At 42.1% G+C, this 19563-nt stretch overlaps 2 protein-coding genes across 6 annotated transcripts in view; one reads left to right on the top strand and one right to left on the bottom strand.

Moving 5' to 3' along the window:
- Positions 1–19563, bottom strand: part of KLHL3 (kelch like family member 3) — a 112655-nt gene that overhangs the window by 58497 nt on the left and 34595 nt on the right. For 4 of the 5 annotated variants that reach the window (XM_042881716.1, XM_042881712.1, XM_042881714.1 and 1 more), the window contains one exon: positions 11568–11670. The exons of the other annotated variant lie outside the window; for it this stretch is intronic. The gene's annotated coding sequence lies outside the window, so the exon portion shown is untranslated. The remainder of the gene's footprint in view (positions 1–11567; positions 11671–19563) is intronic. 5 annotated transcript variants of the gene reach the window in all.
- LOC122185745 (neuropeptide Y receptor type 6-like) lies at positions 6223–7347 on the top strand. Its single transcript, XM_042881801.1, has one exon. The coding sequence runs from the start codon at positions 6223–6225 to the stop codon at positions 7345–7347; it is 1125 nt and encodes a 374-aa protein (XP_042737735.1).

Raw genomic sequence — 19563 nt, forward strand, 5'->3', positions numbered from 1 at the left:
TGCAACAAGAACTGGCACATCTGCCACTAACACAAGAGAGGAAGAGTTCCCATTATGTTTATTTCTCTGCACCCCTTTGAAGTACTACAAAGACTAATGCTTATTAGCAAGAAATATTCCACGTCTTTCAGAGTTATTACAGGTCATTGAAGCAGCTCTTAGCCAAACTCATACTGAAGAACTCCTCAGCAACAGGCTGTTACTGACACTATGGCTGTTATTACAAACTCAAAGGTGGAAATACTTATTATGCATTCTAATCTTCCACTCTCCTCATGGTCTGTGTGCCATAGCAAGCACAGTGCCTTCACTCTAACCAAGATGAGACTACACTGCATACACATGAGCCCCTGCTGAGCTATGGGCTGGCAGGTTCAGATGACAGTGCCCTGTGCTCTGTGCCTGTAAGGGTTAAATGCTACCTGGTTTAAAAGTACCACAGCAACATTTACCCAAGATCATGCCTCTAGCTACAGTATAACCAGCAGCTTGGCAAAGATGTTCTAATTGGAATTATTACTCCAATAATACTATGTAATTGGAATAATTCTGATAGGTGGTTATCAGTGTAATGACTCACATTCAGTACAATGAGACTCACTGCACCATTATTTTAGAGGTTTTTCTGTTCATTTGTTTGTTTTGCAAACTGTTATTGAAAACCCCAGTAAAACCCCTAAAATCACACTGAAAATCCTCCCAGATTCTTGAAGCACTGAAAACCCACAGAGGTAGAGAAACCAAATTTACACCTGACTGTCTTTACCAACCCAGTCAGTCTTAACCACAGAGCATTTCCAGTACTTTGTTATCAAGTCACACACTCACTCAATTTACACTCACTACCTGCAATCCCGCCTTCCCGTAAGCTACCGATGTCGACTGACAAAGACTATTTTCCCGTCATTTTTATTGAGCAATTTAGAAATATCATGATCATTTATATAAAGCAAATACAATTCTGCTATCCATTAACCTTGTTTGCAAATAGACACTGCAGCATTTGGATGAAAACAATCCACCTTGGGCCCTGCGTACCCAGCCGTAGATTCTGCTCAGTGTGTGCGCCTCTGACGTCAAGCATCAGCAACCAAGAGCAGCTACACCCACGAGCCTCTGATGTCCAATCTATTGTATCTAATTCACAACAGGTTACAACAAATTCAGCCCACAGAAGGCAGCTGACAGACACGACTGTGTAATAAATGGGATCACATGTTAAACACTTCAGCCCTTCCACAGATGTAGGACTGCATACAGTATTAGAAACAGATGCCTGTGTAGATAAGCACTCTGACCTTTGATTAAAATTTGTAAATAGAATCAGGACATCTTTTAATTTTACTGGCTTATTTCATTTCTAAACAACACATTTTTATGGCTTGTTCTGGTACACGTCCAGCACATTTCATTTTTAGGTCTTGATTCATTTCCTGGGTTAAACCACAACCAGGGGCAGAAATTGTAAAGCGCTTTGGAAAAGCTTTATTTTGCAATGTTTTTGACATAATCAAAATCAGCAAGAGCTAGAAATGTTCTAGAAAAGTATACTCACATTGCACACTCACAGCAGTCTGCCTAAAATTTCAGAATCGAGAAACCACTCTTGGAATAAAAAGCAATGGGCTGAAGTGAAGGGAATTTCAGGGCGAGGTTTTAAGTGAATCTTCCTAACAGTATCTGAGGTGCTGGAAGGGATAACCTAGGATCACCACAGATGTTCACAAGACAGGTTAGGCAAACACATCACAAATAGAAACAAAGTACAAGGAACACAAGATTGATCAAGGCTGACCTGAGAGGCCCCCTCCAGCTCCCCCTCTCTTTTCTTACAATCACAGCAGCATGACAACTAACAATATTTTCTGATGAAGAGTTCCAATCTGAACTCTTAGTACAGCAGCAGTCTTGCTTATCCCCAAATCCTGCTGCTTTCAGAACACTCTCCAAAAAGCAGAAGCAGTATGACAGACTCCAGCATCCTCAAATGTTCGATCTGCAAGCTTCCAGTTCTCTAACTTAAGAGAGAATCCTCAACTTGTTTTCATGAATCTGTCCCCACACAAATAAATGCTGACTCCTGATCATTTCTACTGCCTGTTGTTCCTAATTCTGGAAAGCCACTGGACAGTTCAGTATGAGAGACCAGGACTGGGTGATCATGGACTTCCACTGGAAAAATAGCAGTAGTAAGAAGAAGTGTAGTAACAATAAATCCCCTTTTCAGTATAACGTGCTGTGCTTTACTTCTCATGAAGATTGTTAGAACTCTGGTGTAAAATTTAAAATAGCACTTTACAGTGGAAAACATGATGAGTTTAATTGCAATAGAGCAAATGATGCACTTAATAGGACATCGATATCTCCTCTCAGTTAAAAAAGCAAGAAACCATCTGCAAATGTTTACGTATGAAATCCAGCATAGGGAAAACATTTGCAGTGCAGAACAAATAATTGAAAACGAAATTGCAAGATAAGGTGTTTGGGCGGAGGGAAGCAACGCAGTGAGGAAAAGCCACCCCCATGACTGCTGGTCCTTTCTCCTCCCTGCTCACTGCTGTTTGCCTCTTCTTGGATTCCAGAGCTTTATTCCTCAGCAGCCTTTCTGCAGGCTGGCGGATTTGATCACGGTCAGAAATTGTGAAACTGTGGTTTGTTTCAGCAAGAGAAGAGAGTTTAAATACAGCTTCAGCAGCAGATGGCTCTGCTTTGGAATCTTTTATACACAAAGGAGATGTGTTTGCTGGCTTTGTAATCAACTCAAAAAGGGAAAAGAAATTTTGTTAACGACAGAGTGGATACAACTCGAATTTTTCATCAGGTAAGAAGTCAGAGAATTTATAAACTAGTGAAAAGCTACTAGGATATGTCTCCTAAAGGACAATTGTATTCTGTACATCCTATATATAAAATTAAATGGAAAGTTTCATTCAGATGGCAATACTTTGGAATTTAAAGGACAGATGACGTTTGCAACCAAGACATTAACTCAAGGTCACTTTGAGGGGATGGAACTATGCGTTTTAGGTAAGAAAATACTTAGAAAGTCTTTTAAAAACTTCTTCTAGTTTAGACTATGCTGTAATTTTTTCATTTCATACGTTTCAGTAATGTTTCTGCATCTAGAGGAATGAAAGAATCAGGCTATGTGGATTATCATTTCTCACAGTGAACTCTCACTGTCTACAGGAGAGAATCTTTTCTGAAATGCACGGATTAGGGGTTGAAGTAAGCGGCAGAGATGAGTTCTCTCCTTAAACACTGCAACCCTGTTCTGACATCAGCTGTAATTGCAGTTCAAGGATTCTTATTCTGCTAATATTTATCAGTTTAAAAAAATACCAGTCTGTATTACAATACAGTTCAACATGCTGCAGTGAGTTCAGGTGTAACTTCTTTTTCTAACACTACGAGTGCTCCAGATGTTTAAACAAGACAGGAATAAGCGTTTCATTGTCAAGGAAATGTTTAAATTGCCTTTCAGAATGACATGCATTAAAGTGAGCACTTTTTAACTCACAATATGCAGCAAACAGTGAAAAGAAATTAATCTTTCTTTTTTTGAGTAATGAATGACAACGTGGATGATGAGCGTGCTTAAAGCTGATGTACTGAGTGCGCTGCCCAGAAGGCCAGCATGGGGATTTGTCCTCAACGGCAGGCGTTGCCAAGGGGAGCCCCAAGGCCACAATGAATTACTGGCAGAGGACACACAACCCTCACTCCCAAACTATCTTTTGCAGTCATGGATAAACAAGTGAGAGGAGCAAAAGATACATAAAATATTACAAGTATGGCTCAGCCTCATGACCTCCTCGGCCCTGCAGCTTTTCTCCTGCTGACATAAATAGCAGGAAAGAACAGAGCTTGTCTTTCAGGGTATCTCTTTCAAAGCCAGAGCACCTGCTAACACCTCATCTTTTCTTAAACAGCAGCTCTCAGGCTAGCCAGGTGAACACTGCAGGCAGTGCAAAGAGGAACATCGCCACTGGGACAAAGCAGCCAGGCACTGGACTCTTACACATCTGGAAGTGACAGCAAAGCTCATCAGGGCAACAGGCTCCTTGTCCTTCCAGCACACGCATTCTGCTTATGAGAAATCCAGCCAGGCAATTTGTGCAATTCTAGGGAGAAGCAGTTTGCAGCGCATTCCAGGAAATATGTTCCTGCTGACACCAAGGCACATCACCGATTTGTGCTAGCTTCAGAATGCCTTCACTTTTGCCTGAACTCAGAGGACTTTTTCCAAGTCAGTGCACACCAATTAGGGTACGCAGCTCTTTTCCTGCTCTACTGGGCTCCAGACACCTGTGAGAGACTACAAAGTCCAGCCAATGGCCCTTAAAGCCTTGTTGACTGAGTTCTTATGCCATTCCCCCACTATAGCTGAAGCAGGGCCAAGTGGCCCCATTCAAGAAGGCTCTAACGTTAGAGCCCTACTACATATTAAGGCATAGTTGGAACATCAAACCACATATGGGCACATAGATCTACAGCCACTTCTCATTCTTGCATGACTAAGTAAAATACACTATTAAGGTATATTTTAATCAGAAGGACAGTGATAACAGATTCTACAAAGGCTTGTTTGTTTTTTTAAACAAACAATTTCAAATTCTTAATTTGAAGAACACAAAGCAGAAGTACGAGAACAAAGCAGTTCTGGATATAACTTTATGTGCAATATTCTTTGGGTAGCTGTAGGAAATGAAACAGCTATAAAATCATATTTTCCAGTTTACTCTTGGGCTTGCACAAGGCACCAAACAGTTCTTATTCCCTAGTGATTAAATAGCAGCAATCATTTCTGTAAAAAGGTTGATGAAACTTAAAAATTGCTTTTAGTAATAATAAAATGTCCACTCATCCCTTCCCCTTTTTGCACATTCTCAAACATTCCAGTGCTTCTCCATCCCATTCTCTCCACAGGGCTCACAAAGCTATGGCATTTATTACTAGGGACGACGACTGACCTTCTTCCAGCAAGTTTTCCAATAATTCCTACTTCAACAAGGAAATAAGGTGAGTTAATGGCTGAGTTTTGAAAGTTGTATGCATAGCATATATCAACCCATCTTTAAATTTCAAAACTAACTCCTACATCCTCCTTTTTCACTTCTCCAGGTTGGAAACAAAGTCCTTTTCTGGCTAGAACACTGGTGAGCCTTTGATTTCAGATTAACTTTTTAACTCAGTGATAAATTCAGACCCACCGAGATTTTCTGCTGAAGCCAATTCTTCCCATTACTATTAGAGTTTCATAGCAGCAGAATTGTATTGTATCCGTTCTTTGCCTGACAACCATTAGAACTGAAAAAAGAGTCCACTCTGTATCTCTGGAGTACGTTATATTTAATCACAGAAAATGTTGGGGGTATCATTTGACAGCCTTGTACAAGGGTGAGCAGAGTGCAGGGAAATGAAAAACAATCGCTGGCTGGGAAACAATCAGGTGTGTAACTAAGATGTGATCTTTGCATTGTTAACGCTTTTCTCAAATTAGGTTGAGGAAAAAAGACATGCTATCTCTAACATGCAAGCAAATCAAGGTACTCCCTTAAAGGTGTCATTCACAGAGGTGTTGAATAGCACTTAAGCTCAAGGTGCATCATTCTGGATTAAACCAGAGGGATTTGGTGAATTAGTTCACATTGCTTTGTAGTTTTAGAGAAAATATGATGTCTAAACTAGCAATGCAATGGCAGGTTCCAATTCTTCATTCTTCTGATAACAAAAAAGCAACAGACTGCTCTCACTGGAATTCCTCAAACCTTGCTAAATCTTTGGCTGAGATCTTAAAATGTTTAATTTTGAAAAGCAACATTTATCTGTTAGAAGAAGAGGATTTGTATGAAAACGTTCACGCAGCGTTAAACAGAGCTGTCACTGCTATTTCTCAAACATCACAGTCAGAGCTAACAGTCGGTACAGAGCCTTAGAAAAGGAGGCTCAGCCTCCACCCACCTTTCTGTACAAAGCCGCTAATATGACGCCATTTGCTTTTCTTTTCAGAACTCGTCAGTGCAGTAAGTAATTACATCAGATTTGTTTTAAACTTCAAGGACACCAAATACAAAGATTTCATCTTTGTTTTTAAAGATTTAATTGCCGCCTTGTGAAGCTCCAAGAAAAACATCTTCTAAATACCAAGGGGATGGACACATTCACAGATGCAAAACCTTCCTAGCTAGGTGTTACCCACAGTCTGGGAAATGCTTCACAATGGATGAAGCCATTCAGCACCCTTCAGAGATTTTACCTAATCAAACTATGCCAAACAGCAGTTATTCTCACTTTTTGAACTTTGATACATGTCAACCTTCCTTCCCTGCAGTATTCTTGCTTATTACAGCCTACATATTAGTTACAACGGTGGGGCTTTTTGGAAACCTTTGCCTGATTGTTATAATAAAGAGACAGAAAGAAGCTCAAAATGTTACAAACATTCTGATTGCCAACCTCTCCTTATCGGATGTGTTGATCTGTATCATGTGTATTCCTGTCACAGCTGCATACACTTTGATGGATTACTGGATATTTGGGGAAGCTATGTGTAAAATAAGCTCTTTCATACAAAGTATATCTGTCACAGTCTCCATTTTGTCACTTGTACTGATTGCTATCGAGCGATACCAGTTAATTGTAAATCCTCGTGGCTGGAAGCCTAATACCTCACATGCTTACTGGGGAATTATTTTCATTTGGGTCTTTTCACTCATGATATCCATCCCTTTTTTAATATTTCACCAACTAACTGATGAACCCTTCAAGCACCTGTCCTTCCACAGCGACTTCTACAAGAACAAAGTGGCGTGCATCGAGGCCTGGCCTTCCATTACTGAACGGCTGATCTTCACCACCAGTCTGCTGCTTCTCCAGTACTGCTTCCCCCTGGGGTTTATCCTCATCTGCTATCTCAAGATATTTGTATGCCTCCGGCGGAGACACAGTAAAATAGATAGGATGAGAGAGAATGAGAGCAGGTTGAGTGAAAACAAAAGGATTAATCTGATGCTGATATCAATTGTTGTGACCTTTGCAGCTTGCTGGTTGCCCCTCAATATATTCAATGTTGTTTTTGACTGGAACCACGAGGCACTGATGAGCTGTAATCATAACCTAGCATTTACACTGTGCCACCTCGTGGCCATGATCTCAACATGTATCAATCCCATCTTTTATGGATTTCTCAACAAGAATTTTCAGAAGGATTTGATAGGGCTTGTTTATCACTGCAGGTGTTCAGCATCACAAGAGGAGTATGAGAACATTGCCCTTTCAAATCTGCAAACTGATGTGTCCAAGGGATCTCTGAAATTAAACAACCACCCTCCTGAGAATGCCTAAAATAACCCAGAAGCATCTTCTAAAATTTTGTATCTAACTGAATTATTTTTTTCATCTAACTGAAGTTAGAGGTGGTCTTTGCTATTTCATTCAGCACAAACAGAATCGTGTAAGGTGTACTTCCCAAAGGTGTACTGCTAACAAGCACTTTATGATGGTATTGATGCCAATAAACCATTTCCAAGAGTCTTAAAGAACAATGAATATCAACAGTGTTAACATCTTATCTTTTAATCCACAATTTCCAGGTCACCGTAAAAGTATTTCCATCGATGCAGCTGTCCTTCCTACACACCTGGCTTTGCCCAAGTAAGCCATCAATACTGAGGTCTCCTCAACTTCAGTCTTTTTATAAACTGATTTTTGTCTTTTTAACTTTCCAGCCCTGCACCATCCCCATCTCCAGTACATTGTTACTTTGCACAACAACTTATAAGTAGTTTTTACTGAGAGGAAGGCCCCTCAAGTTACCCTAAGCCTTCAGTAGTGCCTTCCTTTCAGCTCCAGCACAGTTTGCTTTGCTTTTGCACTGGTTCAAACTGTAACTACAAACTGTAACTTAACATGAGAAAATGTTAGAGTTGGAATTTCTTTTTTTTTTTTTCCCTTTACTTTAAATGAGCACTAAACCAAGCCCCATTTGCTGTGCTGCAGATTTGCATCAGACCTCTGCTGATCAAGACAAAAAACGTATTTAGTGTTTCTCCTAAAAGCAGTTGCATTCTTCTCAAAACCACCAGTACAGATCATTGCTTTCTCTGTTACCATCATCTCTGGTCTCTAAAACTGACCTAGAATCTCCATTATGAAATAGACATGCTATGAATTCAAAGTAAATTGTTTCTGCTAATTATCCAGATTATGGGTTTCTCTTTTAATAGAAAAAATAGCTTTCTGCTTTAATTTCCAAAATATCTTTGCCATATCTCTGCAATAGCCAGAGGTCCCGCCTGAGGCATTTGCAGTTGTTTCTGTTTGACTGTGGTTGAAAAGAGCTTATAGAATCCTTAGAGTTGGAAGGGTTGGAAGCTTCTTCTGTTCTGCAATGTATGGAAGCCTGAAGATGTAGTACTGAATGCAGCTTCTCTCCAATTAAAACATAATAAAAATCATTTTCCGGAGTGGTCATAAAAATTAATGAAACCTATTCCTCACCCATGCGGTATCGCCAACACAAAACTCAGCTAAAATTCAGCTGTTTAAATGATACACTTTAGTCCAACAACCCACTGTCCTAGGAATCAACTTGCTTTCTCTTGTTCAAGCTATAAGAAAAATACTTGGTTGACAACTGCTTCGTGCTTCCCCCTGAGCAAGATCTCATTGAAACCTACCGGGGTCTGATCCCACTGAAGTCATAAGAGCAGTGATAGTTGCAAGAGTAAGAAACTATTGACATGGAAATCAAGTGTATGAGTGACAGGTATGAATTAGGTTTGGCATAATATAGCACTTTTCTTCTAATTAGATCAAATATAATGCACGTGAAGTAGAGCACATAAACAGCTACAGCTCAAACATCTGCTTTCTGCATTACAGAAGGAAAATCAGGAGAGAGCTAAATGCCTAGTAGGGGCTAATAATCAGCTCTCGAGAGTATCTTACTATTAATGGTTCCCATTAATTACAACCTTCAGTCAGCTCAATCCCTGGGCTCCTTTCACTGCTGATCCACACCATCTGCTTGCCCAGCACAACTGGCACTGAACCAAGCAGAAAGCGATAACCCAGCCAGCAACACTGAGACACATCGTGCAGAAACAGAGGCACTGGTGTGTATTTGCAGTTGGTCAAAGTGAGGATTTAGAATCTGTTCTCTGCTGGGTAAGACTCCAAGGCAGTGAAATGATTAATTAGCTCCATTTCACCTGCTGAACTGAGAGCAAATCTGATTCAGGAATTTCGCTTTCTGTGGAGGTCCCAGTGCCCATGCAGAACGCCATCACATCATTCAGGCTGCTCACAAGACAAAGACTGTAACAACTTACAGCAGCACAGATACTACAGGCTGGGTTACCTTCTCTGAGGTTGAAACACATCTCAACTGCAGTCTTTCCCACACCTGAGCACAGCAATAACAGCTCAGGACTGCTGACTGAAGCGATTCACAAGCACATGACATGTACAATATGCTCCACTTCTTGTGTATTCAACACAAGAGTTAAGAATGCTCTCTTCTCACTGTGGCACACATCTCAGATAGTATTTAGGGTTTGAATGAGGTCCAGCTCAGATTCCCAAGTGTGACTTTGGCCCAAGCATCCCCCGTGCCAGTATTACCATCTCACAGCCGTGCTCAAGTGTGCTTAGTTTCACAGTAGAGGTGTTTTCAGTGGTTTAAATACAGCCATGGAATGAACACTAGTCTAAATCACATGTTCAGAGGGCCAGCAGGAACTCCTGTGACCCTGAGAAGGCCAGGACTCATGGATGCTCCCCTGACTGTCCCTCTGTAAGTGCTCTGGTAGTTCATATTTCTGACATTAAACAGTTAAAGAAAAAAAAAGGTTCCTATTGCTTTTTGTGATATCAGCTGTCTATTCCTGTCATCTTGATCAGGGTTAAGCAATCCATTTTTTCAGTCTGATCCTCAGAATAAGAGGTTCTTCATTACCAGGTGGAAGCTCTCTGAGCAATGAGACTGCTTCAGACCAATGTGAATAATAACACTTGTGCCTTGATTTCTTTCTTGCTCTTCCTCACACTTTCATTTGATTCAAGTGCTGATACTCCATTTCAGTTCTGAGCTTTCAGTTATCAAGTATCTCTTAATGCTGTGCTTACAAAAATCACTGCTAACAGAACAGAGCACCATCACCACCCTGAGGGCATCACCCTTAGTGCTGAATCTTCTCTCACCGCATCCACTGACTTTCTATGCAGCCTGATATCTGATTTCCAGACAAATCAGTAGGAGGGAACTGACTTTAATAGGAATAGAATCAGATAACAGTTAATCAGATCACAGCTTCGCTTTCCATAATACTGTTACTTGATGTAACCTCACGTCACATGGGGAGCAGACACATGGATCACACACAAGGAGCTGGCTAGTTCAGCTACCTGAACTCACAGACACCATCCAAATGTACAAGGAAATTCTTAGCAGTGATGAGGGATTAAATAATGAAAAATTGCATCAGGACACACTTGAGGTGGTTCGGTCACAGACCATCTCCATATATTTATAAGGAACCATGTAAATGAATATATCCTTACATATCTTCTACTTTATGGTTCATCAGTTTAACTGTAAACACACGTAACTAAAGTTAGATACCTGGAAAACAGCGTTTATTGTGAGAATGATTCTGCAGAACAGAGAACCTGGTTGATCATTGATTGCAATTATGTGTGTGTACAAAAGCAGTGCCACTGCTGTGCGTTATTTAAATACTCTGATTCCTCCTGCCTGCTGACAACCATCACCTGTAAAATACTGTCACACTGCCCAGCTGCTGAATATTATTGCTTATAATATCAGTAGGACAGTTCTGATGCAAACAGCTCTGGAAACTGCTTTAGCATTTCATATGTTCACTTATTAGATGAACAGAAACCAGTGACAAGAGAGATATTTGCTTTTTCTAGGGGAAAAGGAATTTAAAGCACTGTAAACTCTCAGCACTATAAAACTTAACTAAAACCATTGCAAACAGCTAAAGAGAGTTCTCAGGGCTCACAGCACTGCCACCCCTTTTGGTGAAGACGGACAGGATCATAAAGCAGGGAGCTTTCAAGGGAATTCATGACTCAAGGGCAGAGCACCTTTTTACTGTGGCATCTCACGATTTGCACTCAGATATCACCAGCACGTTTGGAATACTGTTTTTCTAGATGTTTTGCAAGGATTTCCAATTTGTCAGAGTGAAAGTTTCCCTTCAGTAGCTCAGAAAACATTATCTGTAGAACACACTGTGCAAGAGCTTTTCCAAGTGCTGCCCTGCAGCCCAACTGGTACACATTTGCTATGAAAGTAGCTTCTACTATTGTGTTTTAACTCCCTGAAATCCAAACAGGGAAAAAGTCTTTTGGTTTTTCTTGTTTGGGCCAAAATCTTCACATTTCCCATTATCACTATTTATTCCCACAAATGATAAAAACCCCTGGGATGCTATAATGGGAAGAAAAGTTGCCACACTATGCCTCCACACTGTTGTAAATGCATCAAAGCCTTTGAAACCTTTATATTCACATCTCCACAACAAAGCAGAACTCACCTCAGAGCAAGACAGAAGTGGAATGATCAACACAAGACACACTGTCAGCACACGTATGGAGAAAACTGAGCAACAAAGAGTTCAGAGAAGTGGCAGAGGAACTCTGTTAAGAGAAAGGGCAAGCAGAAATAGCTGCAGTTATCAGCAAGACTCAATATTACTTCCATTTTCTGTGGAATACTTGTTATTCGAATCACAAAATGGCTTGGGTTGGAAGGGATCTTACAGACCACCCAGTTCCAACCCCCTGCTGTGGGGGCTGGATGCCACCCTCCAGATCAGGCTGCCCACAGCCCCTCCAACTGGCCTCAGTTCCATAACATTTCATGGAACATATGGAATTACAGACAGGATCAGCATCACAGAGACATTAACCCCAACACAGCACATCCTGCAGAAGGGAAGGACACCTGCTTCCAAACTCAGATGTGAACCAGCCTTCTGCCAATGAAATATTTTAAAACAGCATTTAGAGTAATATTTTCATAGTACAGCTGATCTAAAATGAAGCTCTGAGTAACTTCACAACAAAAGGTCAGACAGGTTGCAGATGTAGTCAGTGGAACTTCATAAACTCCACAGATGTAGAATGACACTGTCCTTTTACTTCCATGCTAATAAGCCACTTAAAAATGCTCCACAGTGACAACCTTAGAATTATCTTGTCTACAATTGCTCGCTTTTAAACAAGGCTCCTTTGGCATACAGCTTGGTTACCATGCAAATGCACTGACTGATGTCTTTTATTTCATTTCATAGGCTTCCCTATTAGTCACAGGCCATTTACATAATGTGATGGAAGTGGCACCTTTGTGGAGCTGTTCTCCGTGCAGAATTCATTTCACCCTCACACCTAGTGAGGAAAACTTGCAACTTCACTTAGATGCTTTGGCTGTAACAGTCAGAAGAAACATGAATTTATTCTTCCAGCCCTGAATGGATACTACAGTCACAAAAAGCTGACAAAGTTTGGGATCCCCCATAGAAAACTGCTTACCCAAATTTGCCATCTCATTTCAGACCAGAGACATCTGCAGAGGCATCTTGCATTGTCCCAGCACCTACAGATCTCTCCCTACTCATCAGTCCAGGCCTACCGACCTACCCATTGTCAGGCAACAAATGACTACTTGGGGAATAAAATGGTTTGCTATAGTGTTATCAGTATGATCCCTTATTTCAATTCTGCCTGGAAGCCATTTCAGAACATCATCGTAATTTGTAAAAAAAAACACCTCACCATGACTGTTTCTGCCATCATGCTGCTATATTTTCTCAAGTGGTTTAAATGGAATCCATTTAAACCACATCAATTGTTGTGTTGGAGTGTGAGGTTTTTGAGGTTGTTGTGTTTGGGTTTGATATATAAACGCAGCCACTGTTTCATTACACATGAGAAGTAAGTCCAGACAAGAATGAAATTCAAGAAGTTTGCTGTGGATCGAAACAAGAAAGGAAATCCAGAGCAGTCATCCTACTGTCTTGCGTGTCTCCAGAACCAACTACAACAGTCTCTCCCATTCTTCTGAAATTCCCCTCAAAAACTTACTTAGCTGCTATCCCTTTTAAGGGACTCGATGGGGGGGTTGGACTCAATGATCTCTGGAGGTCCCTTCCAACCCCTACAATTCTGTGATTCTGTGACTCTGCAGGAATTTAACAGCACCTTGCTGCCCTCACCCCCTTGCCATTGCTTCTTGGATGGATACCAGTGTGAACCTGGATTCTACTCCCATGCTGGCTGGCAACCAGACTTGCACTCCTCCTCCTTGGGACTCATTTAAACCACAACCAAATCCCTCCAAAACCACAGCCCAGGCTTTCTCCCCATACTGGCTCATCAGGGCGAGTCCCACAGACACCACACATCCCCAGCTCTTTGCCAGAAGTGCGGTGCTCACTGCAGAGTGAGGCAGGGAGGAATGGCAGGATGTCACACCCCAGCAGCTCTCAATGCTGGCATCTGGCTTACTGACCATAAACATTATTCTAAGGCCGCATTCTCCGGCAACCTTTGAGCATTTCAGAAGTTCCTGCCAACTGGAATCAGACCTCACGTTTGTAAGGCAGAATGCTCTCAAAATGAGGCATGTAAGGCTTTAACCATATTTTCCAGTGCTCTTTTTAGGTAAAACACCACTTAAAACTTTGGCTGTGTTTAGGTGTGCATTCAAAACCATGAGATATTACATTTAATTGTCTGTCTGCGCTACAGCTGAAGTATCTGAAGTCCTGGGGCTGAGTGGGGGTGCAGGGCTGGTGGCTTCTAATTAAAGGCCACACTGAGATTCCTAAAAAAAAAATGGCCATGGAATTAGTATTGAAACCAAAAGGAAAATCTGAGTTGACTGTAAGGTCATCAAACACAGGGAGATAATTACTGCTTGATGTTCCAGGAAACCCAGGCTCTGACACTAAATTGAAAGTAGAAAAAAAAAAGCAGCACTGGAAGCCTTTGATGAACGATAACAAAAAGATTCTTTCTTTCCTATTCCCATCATGCAAACAGACCAAGCATGGAGATACTGAGGGCTTTATACAAGAAAACATCAATGATCACGTAAGCCTGAGCACCCTGCTGAACTTCAAGCCTTTTTTCCACTGACACAGAGGACAAATCAAATGTTTCAAAGGGAAAAGTCTTTGTTGTTGTTGTTGTTACTATCATTTACTTTTCTGACTAATTCATTTACAGAGTTGATTAGCTTTTTTCTCATGCAGATTTGGCTCCCCACCTCATTCCAAAATGAAAACACACAATCTGCTAAGGTTCTAGGGGAGCTCAGGTTCTGACAGGAGGCTCAGTGGGGCTGGAGCTTAAAACAAAGAAGCAAATAAACAAACAAAAAAGAAAAAAACACTTTCTGTACATTTTTGCACAGAGGGGATCTGCAGCAGCTGTACAAAAAGCACTGGAAAATAACAACAGCAAGTTAGGAACAAAAAGAGGTTGTGAACAGAGAAAAATTACGAGCAGTCAATATAATTAAGAATTATAGTACCTCTAATGCTAAGAAATGATAGCTACTTGTACTCGTAGAAAAGCTGAAAAATACCAACTGCTCATTTAGGAAGGCTTTAAAAACATGTGGGATCACAGAATCCTTGAGAATGGGAAGGGATCCCTCGAGGTCATCTATCCTAACCCTCTGTGCTCAGTGCATAATCATAAATTTACCTAATTAAAACTTCAAAAGAAAAAAGCTAAAGAGCTGCAAACCCTTTCTGTAACATTCAGAGGAAAAGAATAATTTTCCATTTGTTTAGTTTCTTTTATCACATTTTTGATCTGCACTGAAGTTACTGAGGAGTCTGGGAAAAATATCAACTGCTACTGCTGCAAACTGGGAGAACTCCTGTGCCTGTATCCTGCAGTTGGCACTGACACCCAAGAAAATGTCCAAAGGCACTTCCATCAAAGTGGCTGAAGTGCCAAAAGCACAAGGAGAACAGAGAGCTGCAGGTGGCGGGGCTGGAACAAACCAAACTTACAGAGACAAGATCAGATCCCCGCTTCCATGCCCAGGCTCTAGGTGGCACTTCAAGAAGTGAAGACCTACTTCACTGCCCAAACTATAGATGTGCTTTCTTCCCAGCTGGATAAGCAGCATCAGATTCAAAGTGTATGCAGATCCAGGCACACGGGCTTGCCAGAAGAGGAGGAGAAAAAGCAACATGGTTAGAAATAGGTCTGTGGAACAGGGGAAGGAAGAAGAGCCCAGTGTGGGACCTGCACTAGGAGGGTCTGGCAGGATTGCCTGTAGGGTGTGTGGCACAGCACCAGCTGGACTACCAGCAAAAGAGATCCACGGTGTGGGCAGCAGACATCTTGGCAGGATCAAAGCCTTATTTTTAAATCTGTCCATTCCAATTCCAGCGTTTGAAGCCAGAAATAGCTTAGGCATAGCAGGAGCACCATATGGGGAGCATTCTCCTCTCCAAGATGGAGCGAGGGAGCAGGGTCAGGCTGCATGCGCCGTGCATGTGATCTCATTTCAGTGCTGAGCATTCATCCAGGTTTTGGCTTTTCGAGTAAACATGGTGCTAATCTGATCGTGCTAAAGGTGGCATACAAGTAATACCTGCCTCAAGGAGCAGCTCGATTGCTTTAAAGTAAAACAAAGTCAGTATAAAAGGTTGACACATATTCCTGAAGATCAGATTTGACAACCATCCTCCTGACATTATTAAATATAAAACACAGATACCAGTAAATTTCAGAACCTCTGGATTCTCATCATCAAAGCAAGCTCTTCTGGTCTTTTTTCCTATATCTCTACCATGCACTGTAGCACTTGCCTCCAAATTCACTACGACTCAATTGATGCAGCTGGTAGGAAACTCACGGGCACTGATATACATACACTCTTGTTAGGTCTGTCTGGTGACAACAGATACAAAATTTGCTTTTGACCTCACACATTTGCCCAAACACATCGGGTCCCTGCCTGCTTCATCAGCTGCTCTGCACCACGCCTGCTCACCACTGAGATGGGATGGGGAGGAACAGAGCTGCAGAGGAACGAGCATCTCTGCAGGGTGTCAGCACATCAAGTCCCCACACAGGGGCCACTAGGCAGGGGCAGGTCCTGCAGGCAGCATCACAGGGCCAACATGGCAATACTCGAGTAAACAGAGCTGGCGTAAGGGCAGTGCAGACGTTTCCACACGCCTCCCATCGGGGTGAGCAGGCTCATTCTTGGGCATGGAAATGTCAAGGACACATCGGAGCCCTGTCCTGACAGCACAACTGGACACCACTGCCCCCGCAGGCTGAGCCCCAGGACAGATGGTATCTGCTCACCGGAAACCTGCACTGATGTGCCTGTGCTGCTCCTAAGCTGCAGATGGCTTCCAATGAGCCTCACATGGAACGGGAGCTCAAAGAATGTGGCCCCCAGGCAAGATTCCCCACAGCCCTCCCAGCAGTCCCTGGCCGATATTTAGGGCAGTTTCCATATTGCCTCCAGGCGCTGCACCACAGCTGCAGGATTTATTGCTTATCTACCTTTTCTCTTATAGTTGGTCACAGTAAGTCCTCTTCCTGACCCTCTCCATCAGCGTAACATGCCTCCTCACTGCACAAAGGTACAGCTCACACACTGGACAGCCAGCAAAGCTGGCAAAAAACCCACTGCTGGCAACTCCTCCATATCCTATCACCCCATACCAGCGTCAGCTGCAGGCAGCACTACAAATAAAACATCATCTTACCTGAACACATTAACTTCTACATAAATTACTGAATTTCATAGGCTTCTGAGGATTTCTGGTAGGTTGATTACACATTTCAAAGCAGATGGTTGGGGCTATATAAAAACCATCCCGTTTATTATGCATTTAGCATAATCTACTACCTAGTTTGAACTTCTCAGCAGCCATCCTCCTGCAAAAACAAATGCCTTCCAGTCCTGGTCAAAAAGCCTTGAAAGGCTTAAATATTCACAGGAACGATGATGGAGATGTAGAGAACATCTCCTTTGTATAGCAACAAATTGCCTCAAATCTCACTGCTGTAGGTAAGACAGAAATCTCTGTCTCACCAGTGCACTAAATACACCATAAAGCACTTTGCTTGTAGGATCAAAGACAGGAAACGTGCCCTCATTTGGGGCTATTACGAACAGAAGAAGTTTTACCCACTTTTACCCAGCCTGACATCCCTAAATGCACACAGGAAACAGATTAGTCCCATCTCAAATCTCATCGCCCATTTTTAGCTAGAGCAGCACAGCCAGCCTTCAGAACCTCTCTGGCTCTACCCAGACCCTCGGTTTCCCTCTGCTTCCTCCTCCCCACCACTCCCTTACTGGGAAAGAGCGAAGATGAAGCTTCTCACAGTATTTAGCAAGAACATAAACATGATGCAATGGCTCAGAACCAGGATTTAACAACTCATAATTTAGGTTTACTAATCAGGACAATGCAAATTTAAGTTTTGATTGGGGAAGCAAAGGAGGGTGGAGGAGAATTGGGGACTTTCAACAACTGTAGCCTCTAGGTCAAACAAGTTGTTTCCATTCACTTGGGTCATTTTTTAATTAAAAAAATAACAACTACAAAGCAAGGGAAATCAAGGGATAAATTTTGGCTCCATTAAGAAAGCCATGTGATTTTACCAGTGAAAGTAGCAGGCTACCGAACAACTGAGGTTTCACCAGACCCATGCTTTGCCTCCCTGGGCTTTTGTCTGGGTAGAATCAGAGATTTTGCTGATATATCTGCCCTCATCACTGGTGATGCACAGATCTCTTCTGGAAAGCCGCAGACTTGCCACACACGTACTGTAAACCCACCTGTACCTGCACAACAAATCCAATGACTCCAAAACACGACAGGTTTACTTGTCATGCACAGCCACTCACTTTCCAGAGAGCACCAGTGAGACGCAGGAGAACAATTGGTGTGGGCTTGGAGTTTTGACAACATCCAAGAGCTACACTGAGTAAAGAGCAGCTTGAAACTAGACTGAAAAAGGTGCTGCACTCCCACCCCAAGTCTCTGATCTCAGTAGATCAGCTGGAGCTCATAGCCTGGATAGATCAAAACCAACCTGCACAGAAGGCACTCAACCATTCATAAGCACAATATGAAGAACTTCAGCTTTTGATAGACCGTGCTTCCGGCATGGTGAGGAACTCAAGAAATTATAATTTGTCAGACATTGGGAAGGAATTAGTCCCAGGAGCAGCACTGAGCACAGCAAGGACACAACCAACCTCAGACAGTTACAGAGATGCCAGGATCGCCTTCATATCACTCTTGGAGCCAAATTCAAGCCTGCTTTGCCTTCTCTGCTGTTCATTCCACATAAGTGCCAAATGACATTAACATGAAGGCTCCGTGAAATTCCATCTCACTAACATTTAACAACAAGCTATTGATTTGTGTCTGTCTTGTGTCAAGGCTTGTCAGCAAGCTGCTGTGAAGGACATGTGAGTAACGCACAGCACTCCAGAGGCATTCAGTGGCCACTGCAGCTCCCAGAGGGACCTGCACGCTTTAGTAATCCAGACGATTCCACTTTCCCAAGCCAGATGGCCAATTGATCTGATGCTATAGAGCAGGGCTGCGCTAAATCGCTTTGTTGTGCTTCATTACACAGTCTGCTTCCAAGTGCAGTCAAACACCTTCAGATCATCCGAAAACAGCAACAACAAAGGAAGAACAACAGAAATGCATTAGTCTCAAAATTGTCCTAATTTAGAGGCACAGCAAAACATTGTTCAAAAGTCTTGATCCTTGTTAGGGAAATCACTGCAATATACAGATTTTCCTAGCAAGTACTCTGCACTTGGAACACTGCAAAATTTTTTGGATTTATTAAAAACATCACCTCTGTTCTCTTCTCAGTTTTGAAAAGAAGGAAGAAAAAATGACCCAAACTCCTTCCACATCTCTCTCTTTAATTGTATTGACATTTTGTCTTTATCTCCAGAGACCAGGGTTAAAGTTTCAGCTCAGTCACAAGTTCAGGGCTTGATGGAACTGCTTCAGTCCTTAATAATTATTTGTCCACACTGTAAAACTATTACCCCCCAATCTCCCTCCATTAGCCTCTGTTGTTTGGCCACGGCAGCAGGCTGTGTGGCTGACACCTGAAGCACACACTGGGCTGGGTCAGCTGGGCAATGCAGGCACTGCCTGCACAGAGCACACTTCCAGCTCAGCAGTACTGTGTGCTTCAGAAGGAGAAAGAAAGAAAAAGGATCAACTCCACACAAACTTTAAGAGGAGTGAATAAGTGAATACTTTATGGATATATTCCCCAGCAGCTCCTGCGTACAAACTATTCTTGGCACTGGAGAAAACTCAAGGTTATATCATGCTTAGATTGCATCTAATTAATTTTTCATACTAAAAACGTTTTCCAAGTCAGATGGCTGATATGTGGTTATTTAGAAAGCAGAAGGAGCAGACAGAAAAAAAAACAACAAACAAAGCCCTTAACTTTATTCACTGAACAACCTTTTACCTATGGCCTTGGTCACCAAAT

Source organism: Lagopus leucura, unplaced genomic scaffold (genome assembly GCF_019238085.1).
Source record: "Lagopus leucura isolate 7727_CA_CO unplaced genomic scaffold, USGS_WTPT01 Super-Scaffold_100030, whole genome shotgun sequence".
Lineage (NCBI taxonomy): Eukaryota > Metazoa > Chordata > Aves > Galliformes > Phasianidae > Lagopus > Lagopus leucura.